This window comes from Neospora caninum, chromosome VIIb (genome assembly GCF_000208865.1).
Source record: "Neospora caninum Liverpool complete genome, chromosome VIIb".
NCBI classification, from domain to species: domain Eukaryota; phylum Apicomplexa; class Conoidasida; order Eucoccidiorida; family Sarcocystidae; genus Neospora; species Neospora caninum.
Window position 1 is genome coordinate 4,578,061 of NC_018394.1, and position 17,718 is coordinate 4,595,778.

A 17,718-nucleotide genomic window follows, 5' to 3' on the forward strand; every position below is an offset into this window, starting at 1 on the left:
ATGGTTTGACGAACTACCTCCAATGCTTCACGTGTTACCGCTCTTGGTCGTTGCGTTCTGTGGTGAGCTGCTCAGCGAAGGCCGATCGGAACGAGGTGTCGAAGTGGGAACTTTGGCGAGCCCATTGTTTTGGTCTGCTCTTGCGGTTCCATTCGTTGCACCATATGGAATAACGCTGTTCAGGTTGAAGCTTTCAGAAACTTTGTTGCATGCGTCCTGTCGTGGGGAAGCGGGCTTAACGCCTGCCACCGCACGCTGACGAAGCCCACGGACGAAACGTATCACTGGAAACCATCCAGGCGCTGCTTGAGGAACCACGAGCAACAATGAATGAGGGCATGACTCGGTATAAAGGTCGTACGCTTACTCGCACTGTTGTGTCTTTGTGCGTGTGATAGCCTGTCACTGATAATGGTGACAACTTCCTGACACTAGAGCCGCTAGAGAGCAAACTATTGAGCCGGGAAGGAAACGCATGTATTCGATCTTTCCGCAGGATATACGGCGAAGACTTCCTCAAGAAAGGCTGCATACTCTAGAGGTTATACTCCAAAGAGAACCCTCCCCGGATAGTGAGGAGCATACATTTATCATGCTCAGTCATACAGTCCCATCAACAAATCCTCAATCCGCGATCACTGTTTGTGCGGAGTTACAGCTCTGCCGGACTCCCTCAGCAGCACACACGAAGACACTGCGCGACCCGACGTCGTGGACGCGATCAATCTTTGAGAGCTCGAGCTGCCCTCTAAATGACGTCAACCTTCCTTCGCCGCAAAACATACCAGGGTAGTCCACCGCTGTCGAGAAGGGTAGATATCATGACGGGGTTGGGTCAGCGAGGTGTCGCTTATCCACAAGCATCGTCCATATTTCCGTCGAAGACGGGCCGCACTTCGTGTAACAAATTACTCTACTCAGTTCGGTAGCGGGGTGTCGAAGGCTTTCTACCCCGAAGGACTGAAGCTTGAATGCTGTAGACGCTCTGTATACATATGCTCCTCATTCCCGACTCTGGGCAATACTCTTCCGGTTCCGTGAGCCTTTCATTAGGGCACAATCACAGCTGCCTCCTTCTTGCATTAGAAGGGTTTTGCCAGTATTTCTGTCCCAGTACGTAGTGGCTTCGCATCGCCGGAACCGGAAATCTCTAACAGGGTGAGCTGGCCGGGATCACGCGCAGCAGCTTTCTCCCCATTTACAGTAGTGTGCAGGACCACCAGAGATGCGATTGCTCCCAGCATGTCATGCTGTTCCTGATCACGCCGTTGTCGCCCTATAACCGGATGAGTGACATTGCTATCCCCCCCCAGAGACTGGCTAGGCGAGCCCAGGTGAGATTATTTCTGGAAGTCACTTCAGTGGCCTTATTCGGTCGAATGTGTGAATGCTGCGAGGTCGTATCGTTAGAAACACATGCAATACAACGCAGCTACTCCGATACACCCATAGAGTCTGGATAGAGAGTGGCGTCGTGGCACACTTGGGAACACGGAGGTACACATTAATTTTGGCTGTTGAGTCTCCAGAAGACAGGGGTGGTGACTCTATTCAACGTGGGCTGTTATGCACTGATAACTCACGTGATACTGACCCGTTGGAGCGCCCTCACGCCTATCCAAAGTGGTGAGATCTTGCGTCAACGGCTGGGGTTCGTGAATGAGTTCGTGCGATGTAAATGGCCACTTCTGCCTGCTGCAATGGGGGCAAAATGGCAGTTATGCACTGGTGTTTCCCGCTCCAAGGGAACAGTGCGATGCGGCACATCACCACACAGGCCCTAACGCGGCACCAGGTGGTGGAAAACCAACATACGAATCCGATAAATTTCAAAAGCCGCCATTGGAAACGGTTTCTTCGCTGAAGTTGTGAGTAGGCGCGTTTCCTCTGGTGATACGAAAAGAAATGCTCCGCACCCAAGCATATCTCTCCGATTTTACCGGATGTCTGGGGTTTTCGGGTCTGCAGAAATCGATTCAGCATTGGCTTTTCGTGTTCGTTCCAGGGAAGAGACAAGACGATCGCTGCTGCACGAGACCATCTCCCTGGCCGCCGCTCCGCCTTTCTTCTTCCGCACAAGACCAGCGAATCTGACTCGATTTAAATGTAAATGTGTGTGTACAAAATCACGACGAAGCCAGCGGGGACGCTTCGCGTGTCCTATGGAACAAGGCTTTGAACCCTTCTTAAAGAAAAGCCCAGCCTGACTTTGGCGCATCCTCGCACGCCTTCAACCAGTTTCTGCATGACTTCGTAGAGCCTCTCTTCCTCAAAACACCATTTGCCCATCCGCCTCGCAAGAAAGACGGCCATCGGCCACACGGGTGCGCCTGCTCAGCTCGACGGAACAGGAGCCAGCCGCCCGCTTCACGGTTTCGACGGTTTTGGAGCCCGACGAGTGTGTCGGGGTACGTGGCAGCGAACGGGACAACCCGCGTGTTTTGCTCCCCAATTGTGCTAGGCCTCCCCCTTGGCGAGCTTTTTTGCTTGCGCTGCGCCCTTCTTCGTACGGGTTAAGGATAAAGAGAGGGTAACGTATCCTTATGCCTCTGACGCCCGAAATGTGGAGCGCAGTTGGGTTTTTTCCTTGTACGCCAGGAGATGCGTTATTCCGCCGAGTTGAAAGAGGCAACAGAAAGGACGGCGTGGCGCGTCACCCGTGGCCATCTCGCGGACTTTTGAGTTTGCTAGCAGATAGCTGCCATGTTGTGGCTTCCACCATGGCCCTGCCGACATAAACTGCACTGCGCACAATTCGCTTCTGCCCCACGGAGCAAATCCGCATTTTTAGTATCTGCTCGAGATCCTGCCTGAGCATGTGTGTGGACTGGCTACACTTCTCAATTTCGTTGCAAGCTGGGCGTTCCAGCTTTTCCGCTACCGGTTGGGGCCACCTGAAAAAACCGTTGCCGGGACGGAGTGAGCGAAGGTGTCTGCTATTCCTCGTCGCCGATTCGCGTCAGTCTGTTATCGCCCATAATATGAGCTTTTCCTCCCGCTGGCTCACCCTTTCCCAAGACGTTTTGTTTCTTCTAGAAAACTCGGCTACATGACGGAAAGTTCATTTTTTTCGCTTTAACAGGGTATCCCGGCGCGGCGACTCGCTGTCTCGACTCGATGCGGTGACAGCCTACGCGTTGCGTAACCGTACGACCGAGATACGAGCTCTCCTACTCTGGAAAAACAGCTGTAGCGCTAGCAAACGGATGTACTCGATTGTTTATGGGGAAAGGGTGCAAAGCGCGGGTTGTGAAGTGGTTGTGCACGCCCTTTTGCCGGTTCCTGAGCGTCTTTTTTGAGGACAACGCTCGCGGTCCCTTCTTGTCCACTCTTGATTTGTTGGGCGAAGCGGACTGCTTAGTTGCCATAACCGAGGGCTCCTGCTTTCGCGCACCCTCGCTCCTGCACATGAAGAGGAGTTCTCGACTTCTTCCTCGGCTGCCGGTGCTTGGTTCCCTGTCCGGTTGAATCCGTTTTCTCTGAAGGACTGCCTGCGCCCGTGTGCGCCTACGGCCAGGCACCGTCCCGACACACTGCTCTGGGGTCCTAGACGGTTATCGACTCGTGCAGAGACATTTCTCGGTGTTGTTACAGGGCTCGCCAAGTCGTTGTCCACAACCGTTCCACGCAGCCCAGCTGCCTGCGTTTCAATTTCACACGTCGTCCAACAAGGCGTATGTTCGCGGCACCGGTTCGTTGAATGAACACGATCACGTGAGCGGCGGCGCCTCCCTTCCGCCACCCAACTTTCGTCTGCAATCTTGAGCACACAGGCCTTGTTCCTGTCTCAGTCCGATAGTCCCTCTCCCGACAGCGCCTTCCAACGCGCTCACCATGAGTGCGCCTTCAGGTTGCTCTCGCTCGCCTCCGAGGGTCGCCGCCCGCGATACCAGCAGCTCGGACGGCGCCAGCGGCGAGGGTACCAAGCCTTCTCAAACAAAAGAACGGCTGAGCACTCATGCGCCCCAGGAGTCCACAATTCATAGAGACCTAGAGTCTGCTGCTGGTGGGGCTGGTCGGAAGGCGAAGCCACCGTCCACTGTGGCCGAAATGCCCGGAGCAGCAAATGCGTGCACGCCATCCGCCACAAACAGCGGCGTGGACGCCCGAAGCCAAACGTCGTCGTACGGAACGGTGTCTTCAGGTGAAGGCTCAAGCCTCCCGAGAGGCAGCCGGCAGCCCCAGCGTTTCGTCATGGAGGGTATGGGGATCGTTGTGCCGCCTTTGGCATCCGTCACGTCCCCCACGAAGTTGTTAGTACATTCAGGTAGCTCGACTGGGATGAGCGGCCTTCGACGGTTCTGCTCCCCCACGTCTTTCGTTTCACCCTCGTCCCTCTCCGCTTCAGGTGTGGATCGTTCGGCTGCGTCGTTCACCAGCTCGGATGCGTCGGAGGCAAGTGCCCGGCAGCTGGTTCGACAAGTGTCGAGCCCTCTGGTTGTAGGCAGGTCTGCTGCTTCGCCCTCTGGAGTTTTTGGGCTTCCCGCTGTCTCTCCGTGCACGAACGCAGCAATTCTGGCGCCAAGGTCACCGCTCGCAGCGACGTTCTTTGGTCTATGCAAATCTCCAGGGAGCTTCACCAGCGAAAAAAACAGTTCCTCCACGCGTACGCTCATGCCGTCGGACTGCCCCACGACAGCCGAGCGAGATGCAGCATCGGGGCGCCGGCCCGTTTCTGGTTTTTCACTTCCCTCGTGTCTTTCGTCCTTACGTTCTCGAAGTTGTGCAAACCTGGGGGAGCCTTCTGTATCGGATTCCAACGCAGATAGGGGTTTGCCTTCCGGAGAGGAACAGCTCGAAACAGAGCCTTCCTCAGCTGCTTCGTCGTCTAGCGGTACCAACGAGAATTCGCCGCTGCCCCATTCGAAGTCTCAAGTCAAAGACACGCGCACAGCAGGAGAGAAGGAAGCAACAGTTGTCCTGCCGGGCTCTCAGACCGTGTCAGAAAACTCTTTGTCAGGTGAACTGGAGGAGGCAGCGGCTAAAGGCAAGGCTTCAGGACAAAAGCCTAGGACAAATTCTGTTCGGTGGCGAGCTTCGATCAAGTCGACTACGCAATCAGACACAACGACGCTGGAAACCCGTCGTGAGAGGACCCCGTCCGCGCAAACACGAAGGCGCCAAGAATCACAGCTACGATCTCGGCCGCGCAGCACCTCGGCTCTGTCGTCGGGCCAAGTGAGGGGAAGGAAGCAGCCGCATTCCTTTGCCTCTTCATCGCTTGTAGGTGCGACAGTCGCTGGTGTTTTGCGCGAACGATCTGCGGGGGGCCGCTATTATTCTCCGGTTCCTGAACCCCTCCACAGTATGACGAGAAATCAGTCGTCTCTCCGGAGTCGCGGAACACGACGAACGCCGTTGAGTGTAGGATCGGCAACGTCTCCTTCGCCCGCGGCTCAACCGCGGACGTTGTCCAGAGCTCGCATGCTCCGACCGAAAAGTTCCCCGTCGAAGCCTCTCGGGGAGGTTCGCCCGTCGTCCTCCTTTGGTGTCCTTTCCTCCCACTCCTTCAGTGGAGGTCGTCTCGCGATGGATATCAAGACGCTCAGAAGTTTACCTCAGCTGACGGAGGAGCAGCCCGTTCCTGTGTCCTCCGCCTCTGGACTGCATGCACGCGACACCAATATCCCTGCGCCTCGGGAGAGAAGAACCAGTGTTTCCGTGAGCGCGCGGAAGGCCTCCAAGAAGGGTAGAGCGACAACTTCCAAGACAGATGCCACCGCGTCTTCCAAGGGCCCAGCACCGGCACGAGAGGCGCCTTCCCGGCGCAAAAGAGCTGGCTCTTCGGCTGTGGTAGGGCTCGCGAGAAGCTGCTCAGCCCTCCGGCTCAGCAGAAGAGGAGGCGAATCAATTGATGCTGCGGAACAACCATATGAACAACCGGACTCTCGCGCTCTTCGCTCGCGCCCGTTCGCTTCTCCACCGCCTTCAGAGCTGGTCAGGACACGGCAAGTCGCGTCTCGGTTCGCGGGGGGGAGCGCAGCCCTCGCTGCCGGCGCCGAGGTGTTTGCCTCACAGAAGGCGCCTCTCAAGCAGCATGCCCGCAGCGGAACTTCCACTCAGGCTGTTTCGCTGGCCAACGAGCCGACGCTCCACGTGGCATCGCTCAGAACTGCAAGTGTAGCTCGGAGGTCGGCCACTGCAGTCCCGAATCGGAGACACCGATCTCGGGGTTGTTCGACTTCTCTCCAGTCTTTGGTCTGCGGCGTGGAGCAGCGTGAAAATTCTCCGAATTCTTCCTGCGGCACTGGCGCCGCGAGTTCGGAAAGCGGGACACCTGCGCTCAGTCCTCTCGTGGGATCTGCGCTGTCCGTGAGCGTTCCGTTTCTGTCCACATTCCCGGACGCGCCTCTCCGTCTTGGGTCTCATCCTCCGTCTTCATCGCTTTCTGCATCCTCTGACGACTCCGCGAGCGGATCTCGCAAGGCTTCTTCCACTTCCTCTCTCTGGTCAGGAGCCCCGTCCGCCGCAGAGCAGTGCGCCCTTCCTGAGATAAGGCGAGCCTTCATGACTGTCGGGGTGTGCGCGACTGCAGCGCCCGGCGGCCGCCAGGATGGCCAGAGCACCGGATCCAACAGCCCTCGCCAGGGCACTCAAGCTTCGTCTGAGGGCGCATCCTCGAGCGATCGCACCGAAGCTGGAGATCTCTCTTCGCGCCTCGAGTCGAATCAATACGTGCAGTCAGGCCATTCGGGCCGTGGGCCCCTTTCCTCTGGATGTTCGTTCGGCGAGAGCCGCTTTCCGCTCCTCCCGCCAAGCCAGCCGTCTCAGCTCAGAAACCCCGGAACTGAAGAAATCCCGCCGCAAGCTCTGCCGCCGGGCGTCTCCCAACAGGCAAAAATGGCGTCGCGCGGCGTTCACCTCCCTCGACTGAATCTGAACTCCTTAGGTCGAGGTAAGCAAGCGCCGGTGAGGCGTGTCGAAGGTCGGGAAGCCTCAGGCGACAGCAAAAGAGACACTGAGGCAGCCGACACCAAGGGGACCCGCTCGCCGGACCAAGGAGTGAGAGAATCCCGGCTGCGAAGCCCTCCCGCCTCGCCCGCGACACGGCATCCCGACGGTGCCCGCCGAGGTCTTTCTGATGCAAAGGGGCGTTCGGGACAGACCTCGGCGAGCTCGACTCCGCTCACTGACGCTGAACGCTCACCTGCAGCGCCTGTGCATTCTCCCGGCGAGTTGCCTAAGGCCGACAGGGCGCCGGGTTCCGCGCGCGGAGCCGGCAAGGAAGCGGGAGACCATCGCGTCGCAGCAGGGGGGCGGCGAAACGCAGAAAGGACCGTTCCACCGAAAACAAGTCCATCGGTCCCAAACCGGTTCCTTCCGCGGCGAAGCGTCACTCTGGAGATTTCACCGCAGTCCTCCACAGGTCCAGCGAGGCTCGGGCCCAGTCCATCCGGGCGGCGTGCATCGGTGAGCTCACAGGTCGATTCTCTAGCCCAGACGCACCAAGCTGGTGTGAAGGAGGCGCTTCTGAAGAAGTCTGCGGGCGCAACTGCGTCGCCTCGCGCGCAAGGGACTGACGCGCAGGGGGGCAAGGCTGCTCTTCCGGGGGGTAGGAGCCGAGTGCCTGTCTCCGCCGAGCCGCTGGCGAAGAAGGGGTCGGGCGCTACGCTGTCCCCCAGCGAGCTCTCAGAACGCGCGCTGAGGGAGCAGGAAGCTTCGAGGCGTGCTGTTCCGCAACAGAGCCTGTCATCAAGCGGCCTCTCCAAGAGCAAGATCTCATCGGTTGCATCCCAGGGCCGTCGATTTTCGCTGATGGAAATGCGGGGCGCTACGCACGACGGTTCAGACACACAAGGCGCGGCGAAGAGGCTGCGACAGCCTCAGGGAAGAACCGACGCGACGTCGCATGCGGGAAGCGTCTCATCAGACGTCGACTCTGCCCGCACCGCTCCCAGGTCGCCCGCAGAGAAAGGCCAGAGGAGGCGCGCGGGCTCCGCGCTGGTGACTCGAGCCTTGTCAGGCGAACACGACCCTCTGGAGACTCACGGAGGACAGGAACCGTCCACGGCGCTCCAGAGTTCCCCACGCACGAAGCGCCCACCGCTGCCTCGGCTTTCCCTTGCTGCTGGGCCGGGGTCAAAGGCCTCGGGAGTAACCCGCAGAACCATTTTGTCTCCTCGAGGCGCAGCGGCTGGTACAGGAGCCAGTGTGCGACAGCCGGGGCGACTGTCTGAGGAATCGGGCGCTGCGCCGCAACGCATGCACCTGGCTGCCAAGGCGTCCAAAAGCCACGCGGCCTCCGCGCGCTCTTCGGACACTTTGCATGCGGGCACCCTCTCGCCGACCGACTCCCTTCGCACTTCCAGCATCTCGTCGCCTCGCCGCGCGCCGCGGTCGCTGGGCGTGAAAACCGACTCATCGCGGACTGGCGGGGCCAGGCGAGCGACCGTCACACTGACACTTTCCACGGGCTCCCGCCTCAGCGACGCCGAAGTTCCGAGTCTCCGGATCGACAAGACGAGCGCTCTCGGAGACGACACGAAACGGCGACGGCGCACTGTGACGGCCATAAGCTTGTCGGGTGCTGGCGATTCAGCTGAACAGGACGTTTCGAGTGCAGGAGGCGCCAAGGCGGCGCCGGGGAAACTCGCGAGGAAGATGCCTCTGTCGCCACGGACTTCGAAACCGCTTGCGCGGTCGCTCTCCCGAGCCGGCAGCCAGCTCGCCGCCCCGGGCGGAAAGGCCCCCGTAGGCGGGAAGCGACCGAAGGGGAAGGCTTCAGCCAAAGCGGCGACGGGCGCGCGGAAGAAGGTGGATGCGTCTTCAAAGCTGCAAGCAGCAGCGGAAGACGCCCACGGAGAGGAGCAGCCTGCCGAGGGGAGTCCCGAGGCGCAGCATGACCAGGCGACTCCGACGAAAGAGCCGGAATTCTGCGTCAAGGATCTCCCGATGCCAGCGGAACGGATCCAACCTCGAGTGTACATTCCTGAGGGCTACTTTCTTCCCGTCAGAGATGCCCCCGAACTCGAGGTAGGTTGAGTGTCCTGCGTGCCGGGTTCAGGTTTCGCTGCATCCCGTGAACAGCGCGTCTCCGTCTCATTTAGGCGTAACGCCGCAAGAGACCCCTCAGCCGTGATCGGCCCGCGAGTTTCTTTCTCAGCACATTTTTGCACCTGCATGTGTAAGGGAGACACGACAGCGGGCGTCGGACGGTCTCCAGCTCACGCGTCGAGTCTTTCTCTCTTTAAGCTGTCGACCAGGCCATCGCTGTCCGGAGTCTGCTCTCGGAGAGGCGCGGCGTGCGGCAAGAGGGGCGTACTTCGTCGTTCCGTCTGCGCGCTCCTGCAGCGAGCGACGCGCACATTCAGTCTTCTCAGGTTCCGGCGAGTGTTCGTGTGTGTGTGGCTGCTCCCAGCGCAGCAGCTTGATGCGGAGTTTCCAACGCGACCTGTGTCGGCCGGCGCCCCGGGGAGTCTTCGATCGAACGCTGTACGCCATGGCGATGGAGCTGTCGCTTCTGATGCCGACCGACATGAAGAACATGAAGCGCTGGCTGCAGCAGAGCGTCGCGGAAGTCGAGAGAGAGCGCAAGGAACTGATTGATGTGCGCGGCTTCCTGGAAGTGCTTCCTGGGTTCTGCATGCCTGAACAGCCGCTCGCGTTTGCCCTAGCCTACCGCGACGAGCAGCGATGGAAGAACTGGGGCACCGGGTGGATGGGTGAGAACGGGATGCCCATGCCGCTGCCACCAGACAAGCTTCTTCGCGCTTTTTTTTTCGCCGAAGGCCTCGAGGGCGGCCCCGACTGGGAATGCAAAATGATGAAGCGCGAGGAGGACTACATGTGGCGGTTCATGAAGCAAGAGAAGGAAAAGCAGCGGAAAGGTAGGAAAACCACGACACGCGCAGATCAGCGCGCCAGCAAGAAACAGCGCAGAAGTAGAGAGACAGTGTCGACTCGACAAGGGGAGCAGGAGCCCCGACAAGACGCACTGTGGCTCTCAAGGCAGTCCCCTGTTTCGTCACTTCGCACTTCGCCTCTCTCTCTTCCAGTCTAAATAGAGCTGCAGTGGAAATGTCGCTTCTTTTCTCTCACCATTCGGGAGGTTGCGTTTTTTACCTGTCGCTTGCTCTCCCGCTTTCGAAACGCGTCGCGACAGGTCGCTCAGAGTCGCGCGCATGCGTTTCGAAGGTGGCCCACATTGCCTCTGTGTGCGTTCGCTTTCGGTTCTGCGCAGAGGAGGAGTACAGGCGCCTGTTGCAGAAGGAGGCCGCACTGCAGAACTTGGTTCGATTCAAAGCGAAGCGGTGGCGGCAGCTGCAGTGCATGTGGGAGAAACTCGTGGAGGCGATCGAGCTGCATCAGCAGCCGCGGTACTCGTATGTCTCTTCCCTCGACGAGGGCTTCACAAACCCAACGAGTGTCGCGCGGTGGCTTCACCCGGAGCGCCAGCGCGTACCCCTCGCCCAGTGGTGCGCCGCATCGCCGGCTAGCTGCCTTCCCTGCTGTATAGACACTCTGACTGTTGATTCCTGTGATGCTGAAGTGTCTTGTTGTGGGCGGTGTGGCGATGTGTCGCCGGCGCCGTCGGTCCCCGTCGACGAAACGGGCTCTCCTCTCCGCTCGCCGAGCGGCGACGGCCCGGTCCGCGCAGAGAGTGTGTCTCTGCCTTCCGTCGTGACGATTTCCTCCTTTTCTGAGCTGCAGGCACGCGCGAGACAGTCGGAGTCCTACGCGCGGGCCTTGCGGGCAATGCAGCAGATGCCGGTCATGCCTTCGCCGGCCTACATTCGCCACTTGTTCCGCGAGAAGAAGTTCGGCGAGTTGAACACTGTCTTCAAGGCTCTCATCGGCCTCTCGATCGAGGAGCTCTGGCTCCATTTCGACCGCCAAGAAGCTGAGGAAGAGGCGAAGGCGCGGGCGCAAGAAGCGGTGCGGGCAGCCCAAGCGGCAGCGCGGGAGGCGCAGGCGCGCGCGCTCGCCGAGGCCGAGGCGCGGCGCAAGAGCGAGGCCGAGAGACTCGCGCGGGAGCAGTTGGAGCGGGAAGAGATGGCGAACGAGGACACGTTCTCACACAAATGCGAGGCCTTCGCCTGGGAAGACGGAAACCTGTCCAGGAAGAAGCAAGAGTTCCTCAAGTTGATCCCGATTTCGCCCTCGGAGGCGAATGTCGTCGAGATGATGGTCGCCAAACCCAAGAAAGGCACACGCCAAAGCCAGGCCCGCGACCCAAAGCTCACCAAACTCAGGAGAGCAGGAAGCGCAGACAGCGACGGAACCGTCGTGCGGGAGAAGCTGGGCGGGAAACGCGGCTCTGCCGTGTTCGCAACAGACGCCGCGCCGACCCACGGCCAAGACGTCCAGCGCAGATCCCGAGTCTCGAGGCAACTCTCTCAACACGTCAGTTTTGGGTCGTTGGCGGCCGAAAGAAGTGAAAAAACAGCCGTTCAACGCGTTTTCAACCCACACCTAAAGAAGCATACACTGCAATCGAAGGAACACCCGCTCACATGTGCATGCACCGATATATATATATATATATATATATATGTATCTTTATCTGTTTATATGTGTGCATATGTGTGTATATATGTGTGTATGTATGCGGTACTGTCGGCAAGTGGGTTCACGCAGACTCTCTGTTTCTCCGGTTGCTGGTGCTTCGCGACGTCGCTGTCGCCTCTGTCTGTCCGGTGTCTCCAGGGCCTTTCTGAGCAGAGTACCCCCCAGTCGATGCATCTGCTTTCCCCCGGCAAAGGTCAACCTGCACGGATACCGGAAGTCTCCGCCAGGCTAGTTCGCATGAAACTTGACGCACGAGGTCTCCGCCGCGCCTCAGATCTCGTGTAGACTCGGCATTCTCTTTTTCGAACTCGCGTCTTGAGGACGGCTGGCCGCCCGACAGGCGCGCGGGCTTGGAGCTTGTGCGCAGAGCCGACGCCCAGGGGAAGAGGACTCCTGGACGCCCTGCCGTTTCTGAGGAATTCAAATTTCTACTCCAGCTGTTGCTGCTGCCTGAGACAGTGCCCCAGATGGGCACTGTCTCAGGCAGCAGACTGGAAATTTGAGGGTTTGTTGTTGCGTTCTTCGCTTTCCCGTGGGCCAGCGCGTGTTTGGCCGAGAAGCGCATCTGTTTCTGTTCTCTGGAGGCGCGCGTTTGGCAGCTTGGGCCTTGGAGGCACTCTTCGTCCCACCCAAACAGGAGAAGCCGAGAGGCGAGCGGGATGCAGAACCGTTGTCTCGCGCCCCCGCCTCCCGGCTCTTCCGCAGCCAGGTTTTTTTCCGCCGCAGGCATGTTTCTGTTCATGCTGCCACCGTTGTGTGCTTCACATAGTTACAGGGATCACTCTCGCGCGGTTCGATGCGCCATCCACATCGACATGCCGACGCGTCGCTCGCTGTCTCGCGACGCGTGGGCGTCGCTGTACGTCTCGTGCACCCCGTAGGTTAACGCCAATGGATTTTCAATGCCCTCGGGCCCTGAATGCGCGCTTCTTTTGTCCTTTGCCTCCCCGCAACGAACGCAGCAGATCGCGTCCTTCCAATTACCCCAGACTCGCCTCTGCGCGTATGTCAACATCTTCAGATGGGCGACCGCTTTTACCGTGTGCATGTGTTTTCGTCTGTGTGTATCTGTCGTGGATGACTCGACTTCAGTTTCGGACGTTCGCGCCCGGCTGTGTTGTGGCGCTGTCCCCACAAAGAAACCGCGTCTGACGCTGGTCTGCGCAGTAAGGCCGTTGGCCGTGCTTCCCCGCTTTTTCGAAAGACGAAACGGGCGTAAAGTTCCCTCGCTAGTCGCCAGCTACTCTTCAAGCGAACACCCGCCCTTCGCTACGACCCGCAGGGCACCCGCACTGGCTCAGCTTTCCTTGCTGTCGGACGTCGAGAGCCGGCGTCTCTGAACTGAACGGTCGACACACCCGCAGTGAACGTCGAGTCGCCTGGGACCGCGACGGCGCCTAAAGCGCGAAAGGCAACTCTAAGTCGATTTGCACGCTTTTTTTGTGCCCGGCTGTCCAGTGGTCCGCGCCGCTTCACCCGCCGTTAGCCGTCTCCGCTCTTGCCGCGAGCCTTGCCATGAAAGCGTAACTTTTCCGACCAACGGAAAACGCCCCGTCAAGCGCCCACGAAGGGAAAAACGACATCGTACGCCGGCGTGGGCTGCAAACCACACTACGGGTGCTACTCGTGTCTCTCGGAGGTTGAGACGTACATGCATCGAAGCACTCCCAGGCTATGTGTCTCGGCGGCCTGGATCTTAGCGAAGGGCTCTTTCCCGGTTTGATCCGTGCCCGTCCCCAGCAAACTCGGATGCACTCGAAAAAGCTCGCGTTTGAAAAGTGTTGCCTAGCGGGGCCTGTGCAGCAGAGCGCCACCGCGGACAGAAGATGCAAAGTTACGTGGACAGAGACACACTCACAGAGGGCCGCGCAGATTCCGAAACAAAGTTCATGGCAAGACACTAAGACAAACACTCAAACTGTTCACAGACGTGGACGCCTCAAGAGGCGATGAACAGAAGTCGGAGAAACACACACCTCGCCGCCATCACTTCCGTCCTGTTCTCCACTCCCTTTTCTCCTTTGTCTCTCTCTGTCTAGCGTCGCCTTCTCCAGGTTAGCCCCTTTTTCTGGTGTATCGCCTTCAGCCGTTTTCTCGCCGGCCTTTTGTCTGCTCGTGCTTGCGCCCCGTCGTCGTTTGCGCGTCGCTCACACCCTGACACTTTCCCGTGCCGTTCAGCTTCAGCTCCTCACAGCCTTTGCTCTCCTCAACCTCGCTTTTCCTCTCGCTCTCCGCTACACGCCCCCGCTCCTAGGCTCCCCTTTTCCTCACTCCTTCTCCGGCTTCTCGCGGTGCGCCACCGGATATGTGCTTGGCGCCAGCTTTTCTCCAGTTCCTTCTTCGGCTTTCGTTTCTTCTTCCCTGCTTCGTGCGTCGTCGCTCGCCTCTATTCGTTCAGGGCGTCGGCGTCTCCGGTCTCTCTGTCGCCACCTCCGTTGTCTCTGCCTCCCCGCGTTGCTCCTTTCCCGCTTCTTCTTGCTCTTCCGCCTTCCGCTTCTGTTCAGCCAGCGCCGCCTTGATCTTCATCACACGCGCTGTGAAGAGTGCCCGGTCCAGAATCACCGTCGCGCCGCCTCCGCAAGACGTGGAGTTGAGCACGTCACAAACGATGGCCCGTCCCGCCCACCACGCGTTTTCCTCTTCTCTCCTTTCTTTCTCTCTCGCTTCCGCGTCGCCGCTCTCTGCACGACTTGCCATGTCGAATACGAAAGGCCGGTGCGGCGACGGCGAGGGAGAACCGCGAGAAGAAGCAGAGGCCGGCACAGAGAGCCGCGCCTCATCCTGTGAGGCGACTTCCGGCCCCGCGTCGCTTTGGGCTCGCCCTGCCCGAGACCTCGACCGAAGCCAGAAGAGCTGTTGATCTGACGCGTGCCACAGAGCGTCCTCGTCCCGCTCCGTGTCGGCCTCGCCTTTTTCTGCCTCTGCAGCGTCTTCGCTGCTTCGCGCCTTCTCAAAGGCGTTCAAAAGAAGTTCCAGAGGAAAGTCTCGGCCCTCCGTCAAAATCTTGAGGTTGGTCAAAAGCTGGTAGAGCGGGTGACCTGTGTGCCGGAACTCCAGGCGAACTGTGTCTTCAGTCAGTTCGATGTGAGAGAAAACTTCTGAAGCTGAACACGTCGGTGAAAGAGAAGAGTGAGACGTCCGAGCGAGAGAATCAGACAGACAGGAGGACGCTGGAGCCGAAGACGCGCCAGGAACTAGGGCGGAAGAGGAAGATGAAGAGGACGAAGAGGACGAAGACGGCGAGGAAGGACGGGAAGACGAGAAAGGAGGAGGCACAGAGCCAAGCATGACGTTTTTGTGGACGGGGCCATGCTCATGCGGCTTCTCTAAGCGACTGAGGAGCTCGCCAGTGAAGTGCAGCACGGCAGAAAGTTGCGAGGGAGAAGACGGAGAAGAAGAATTAAAGAGGGAAACGAGACTCGACGCGTTTGTCGAGTCGCAAGACGCAGGAGACGCAGCAGACACAGGCGGAGAAGGAGGCGAAGATGGTGAAGGAGATGAAGAAGGCCCAGACGACAGGTAACATTTCAAAGTTGGCAGGGGGAGAGAGAGAGGGAAACGAGCATGGGTGCGAGCACCAGGGATCGGGGAGGAATCGAGCACAAGCGAAGAACACCACGCGTGCGGCAGGGCGGCGGAGGAAGCGAGAGAAGAAAACGCTAAGCAACGAAGTGGCAAACGCGGCGAGAATGGAAGGCCCCCAACCGTCTGCCTCATTCGTCGCCTCGCGGCCACGTGAGCGTCCAACTGAAACAGGGTTCTGTGTGCTAGGACTGGCCGGTCCCCTTCGCTTCCCCGCGTATCCGACGTCTCCCAGGCGCCGCGCGAGTGTCTCTGGAGACAGTCTCCGTTCAGAGAGTCCCTCGCGGCGTGACCCTGCCGACTCTGGGCGTGACAAGCTCGGAGACAGGCCTGTGGCGCTGCTGCGAAGGAGGAGGAGGCAACCCTCGGCGCGGCTGCCTGTGTGCGTTCGCTGTGGGCATGCGATTCGCGAAAAGCCGAGAACACTGCCGACCCGCACGGCCCGAGGCAGGCAGGGCGCGTGGCGATCGGGCGAAGCGACACGAGGCGAGAACCAGCGGGAGACATGATCAGGGAAGAGCGCGAGCAGGGACGCGCACGCAGCGTGGGAAACGCAAGAGAAAGAGGAAGCAGAAAAGGCAGAAGAAAAAAAGAAAACAGAAGTGTGTGGAGAGAAACAGACGCGTTTGTGGGACCGGAGACAGGAACGAGGAACAGAAGGTCAGGAACCCGCGCAGGGGCGAAAGAAGGCGATCCCGCGCTCTCCCAGGCCACACCGGGCGGCGCGTGCCAGGGCCGCAGAGAAGAAAAGACGCAGAAAGGAAAACGGACGAGGACGAAGAAGGCGAGAAGGAACACGGCGACAGTTCAGGGTGAAAAGAGAGGAGACAGCAAGAGCTCCACCCCGGTACGGTGGACGTCTCGTGCGCGAAGGCGCCAAGAAGCACAGGCATGCAGAACTGGGTAGTCACGCGCATAGATGTATCTACAGGCAAAACTCGGCGGACATAGGTCTGTCAGTTAGAAGACGGAGATACGTATATTTGTGTAGGCATGTCCTGACATGGATCCTCACACGTTTTAACAGCCAGATATTAAGGTGTGTAGGTCTGTGGATATGTCGGCGCAGAAAGCACACTCGTCCGTATTCCACGCTGGCGGCTGGCCGTGAAAGTTCCAAGGCACCGACCCACCGCACGGTTCCCACGAAGGGAGCATGGAAAGAGAAGTATGCAGGGGAAAAGAAGTCGCACAAAAGAAAAAGCTTGCAGAAAATCCTTGACCCCACCAAACGGCGAAGCAACAACAGCTGGAGAGAAACATGAAGAACCTCTTTCGCTTCACTGATATGAAGGTTTGGGTGTGTTTTTGAGGCGCGTGCCGACTTTTCTTCCGCGACTCAAAAAACCCGACGTCGGCCTCGATTTTTCGCAGTTGAGATCTCTCCTCTGTCTCTGCCTCAAAGGCCTTTTTCAAAGGACTACTTTGTATTCGCAGGCTTCGAGGTCTTTGGGGGAAACGGAGCGTCGCGAGTTCGCCTCTTTTTCTGCGTGTGCCGCGTTGTTTGCGATTTTTGTCAAGACCCGCGCATGCAGCCAGACGCGGACTCTGCGGAGGACTCAGCGCAGGTCGAGAGTGTTTGCACGAGAGCCAGGGATCTCCTGCGGCAATTTCATTTTCGTTCCGCAGCAGGCGTTTTTCGCTCTCCTCAAAAGGGCGGCTTGTTCCTCGCCCCTTCCCCCTCTGTTTTCGGTGACTGCATGCGCTGGACATCCGGTCGACGCGCGTTCAGCGGCGCAAACGACCACTAAACAGCCTTCGGGGGATAAGCGAGGGGGAAGTTTGAGAGAGATCTTTTGCAGACACACGAAGGGGAAGGGGGAGAGAGATTGCGAGGAAACTAGAGAGAGAAAGAAGCAGCCGCGGAGACACAGGAGACACACAGAGACGCACGTGGAGATACACACATGGCGAGGGAGAGAGACAGGGGCTGCTCATCGAAATCGCGGCCTAAGTAGACCTCAAGGGGAACCTGACGGTAGTGTTTGGCGTTGATCTTCTTCTTTGTTTTCTCCGTTTTTTCGACGCTCTCCTTCGCGCTCCGCGCCTCTGTCGCAGTACCCTTGAGTCTCTCTGAGTCACGGGTGTCTCCCTCTCTACGGAGAGTGAGAGCCCCTCTGTCTCTTCCGCCGCGTCTCTCTGTCTTCTCCTCTCCTCTCCTCATCGGTTGTCTCTCCGCCTTCTTCCCCTGCCTGGTTGAGCTCTTTTCTTCGCGGGGATCTTCCTCTGTCATCTGAGGCTCGGTCGAAACAAGACGCCATGAGCAGCCTCTCTCCACGCGCGGGCCCTCTCTCCCGCCATGCCCCCGCTCGCAGCCTTTTTACCCCATGGCGAAGCCGAGTTTCGGCAACGCCTCCTCGCTGGCGGTTCTTCCCGGGACTACAAGAAAGAAGCGAGAGAGCGACAGACGCGGCGTCTCTGCGGCCTCGTGAGCCCAGTGTCTCCGTCTGCAGCGTTGCCGCACTTGACGGGGGCGCCCGCGCGTCGCGACACCGAGAGAAAGGAGAAAGGCAGACACCGGCGCTAGCTGGCGACGGCGACGCGGGAGAAGGCTCACGAAGAAGGAATGGAGAGGGTCCGGAAGCGCCAAGAGACGAGGAAGCCGGAGAGAGACGAAGAAAGAGCAAC

The 17,718-nt window shown here is 59.2% G+C and overlaps 2 protein-coding genes across 2 annotated transcripts; one reads left to right on the forward strand and one right to left on the reverse strand.

Moving 5' to 3' along the window:
• Positions 1 to 5,307: 5,307 nt before the first annotated feature.
• On the forward strand, positions 5,308 to 11,793 carry NCLIV_029660 (Proteophosphoglycan 5, related; the record flags this gene model as incomplete). The annotated part of the gene is made up of 4 exons (XM_003883161.1): positions 5,308 to 8,973; positions 9,359 to 9,827; positions 10,181 to 11,343; positions 11,647 to 11,793. 4 exons carry the CDS (start codon positions 5,308 to 5,310, stop codon positions 11,791 to 11,793), a joined length of 5,445 nt encoding a protein of 1,814 aa, XP_003883210.1.
• A 2,109-nt stretch (positions 11,794 to 13,902) lies between these two features.
• On the reverse strand, positions 13,903 to 14,796 carry NCLIV_029670 (conserved hypothetical protein; the record flags this gene model as incomplete). The annotated part of the gene is made up of 1 exon (XM_003883162.1): positions 13,903 to 14,796. The coding sequence occupies one exon, from the start codon at positions 14,794 to 14,796 to the stop codon at positions 13,903 to 13,905; it is 894 nt and encodes a 297-aa protein (XP_003883211.1).
• Between the last annotated feature and the right edge of the window lie 2,922 nt (positions 14,797 to 17,718).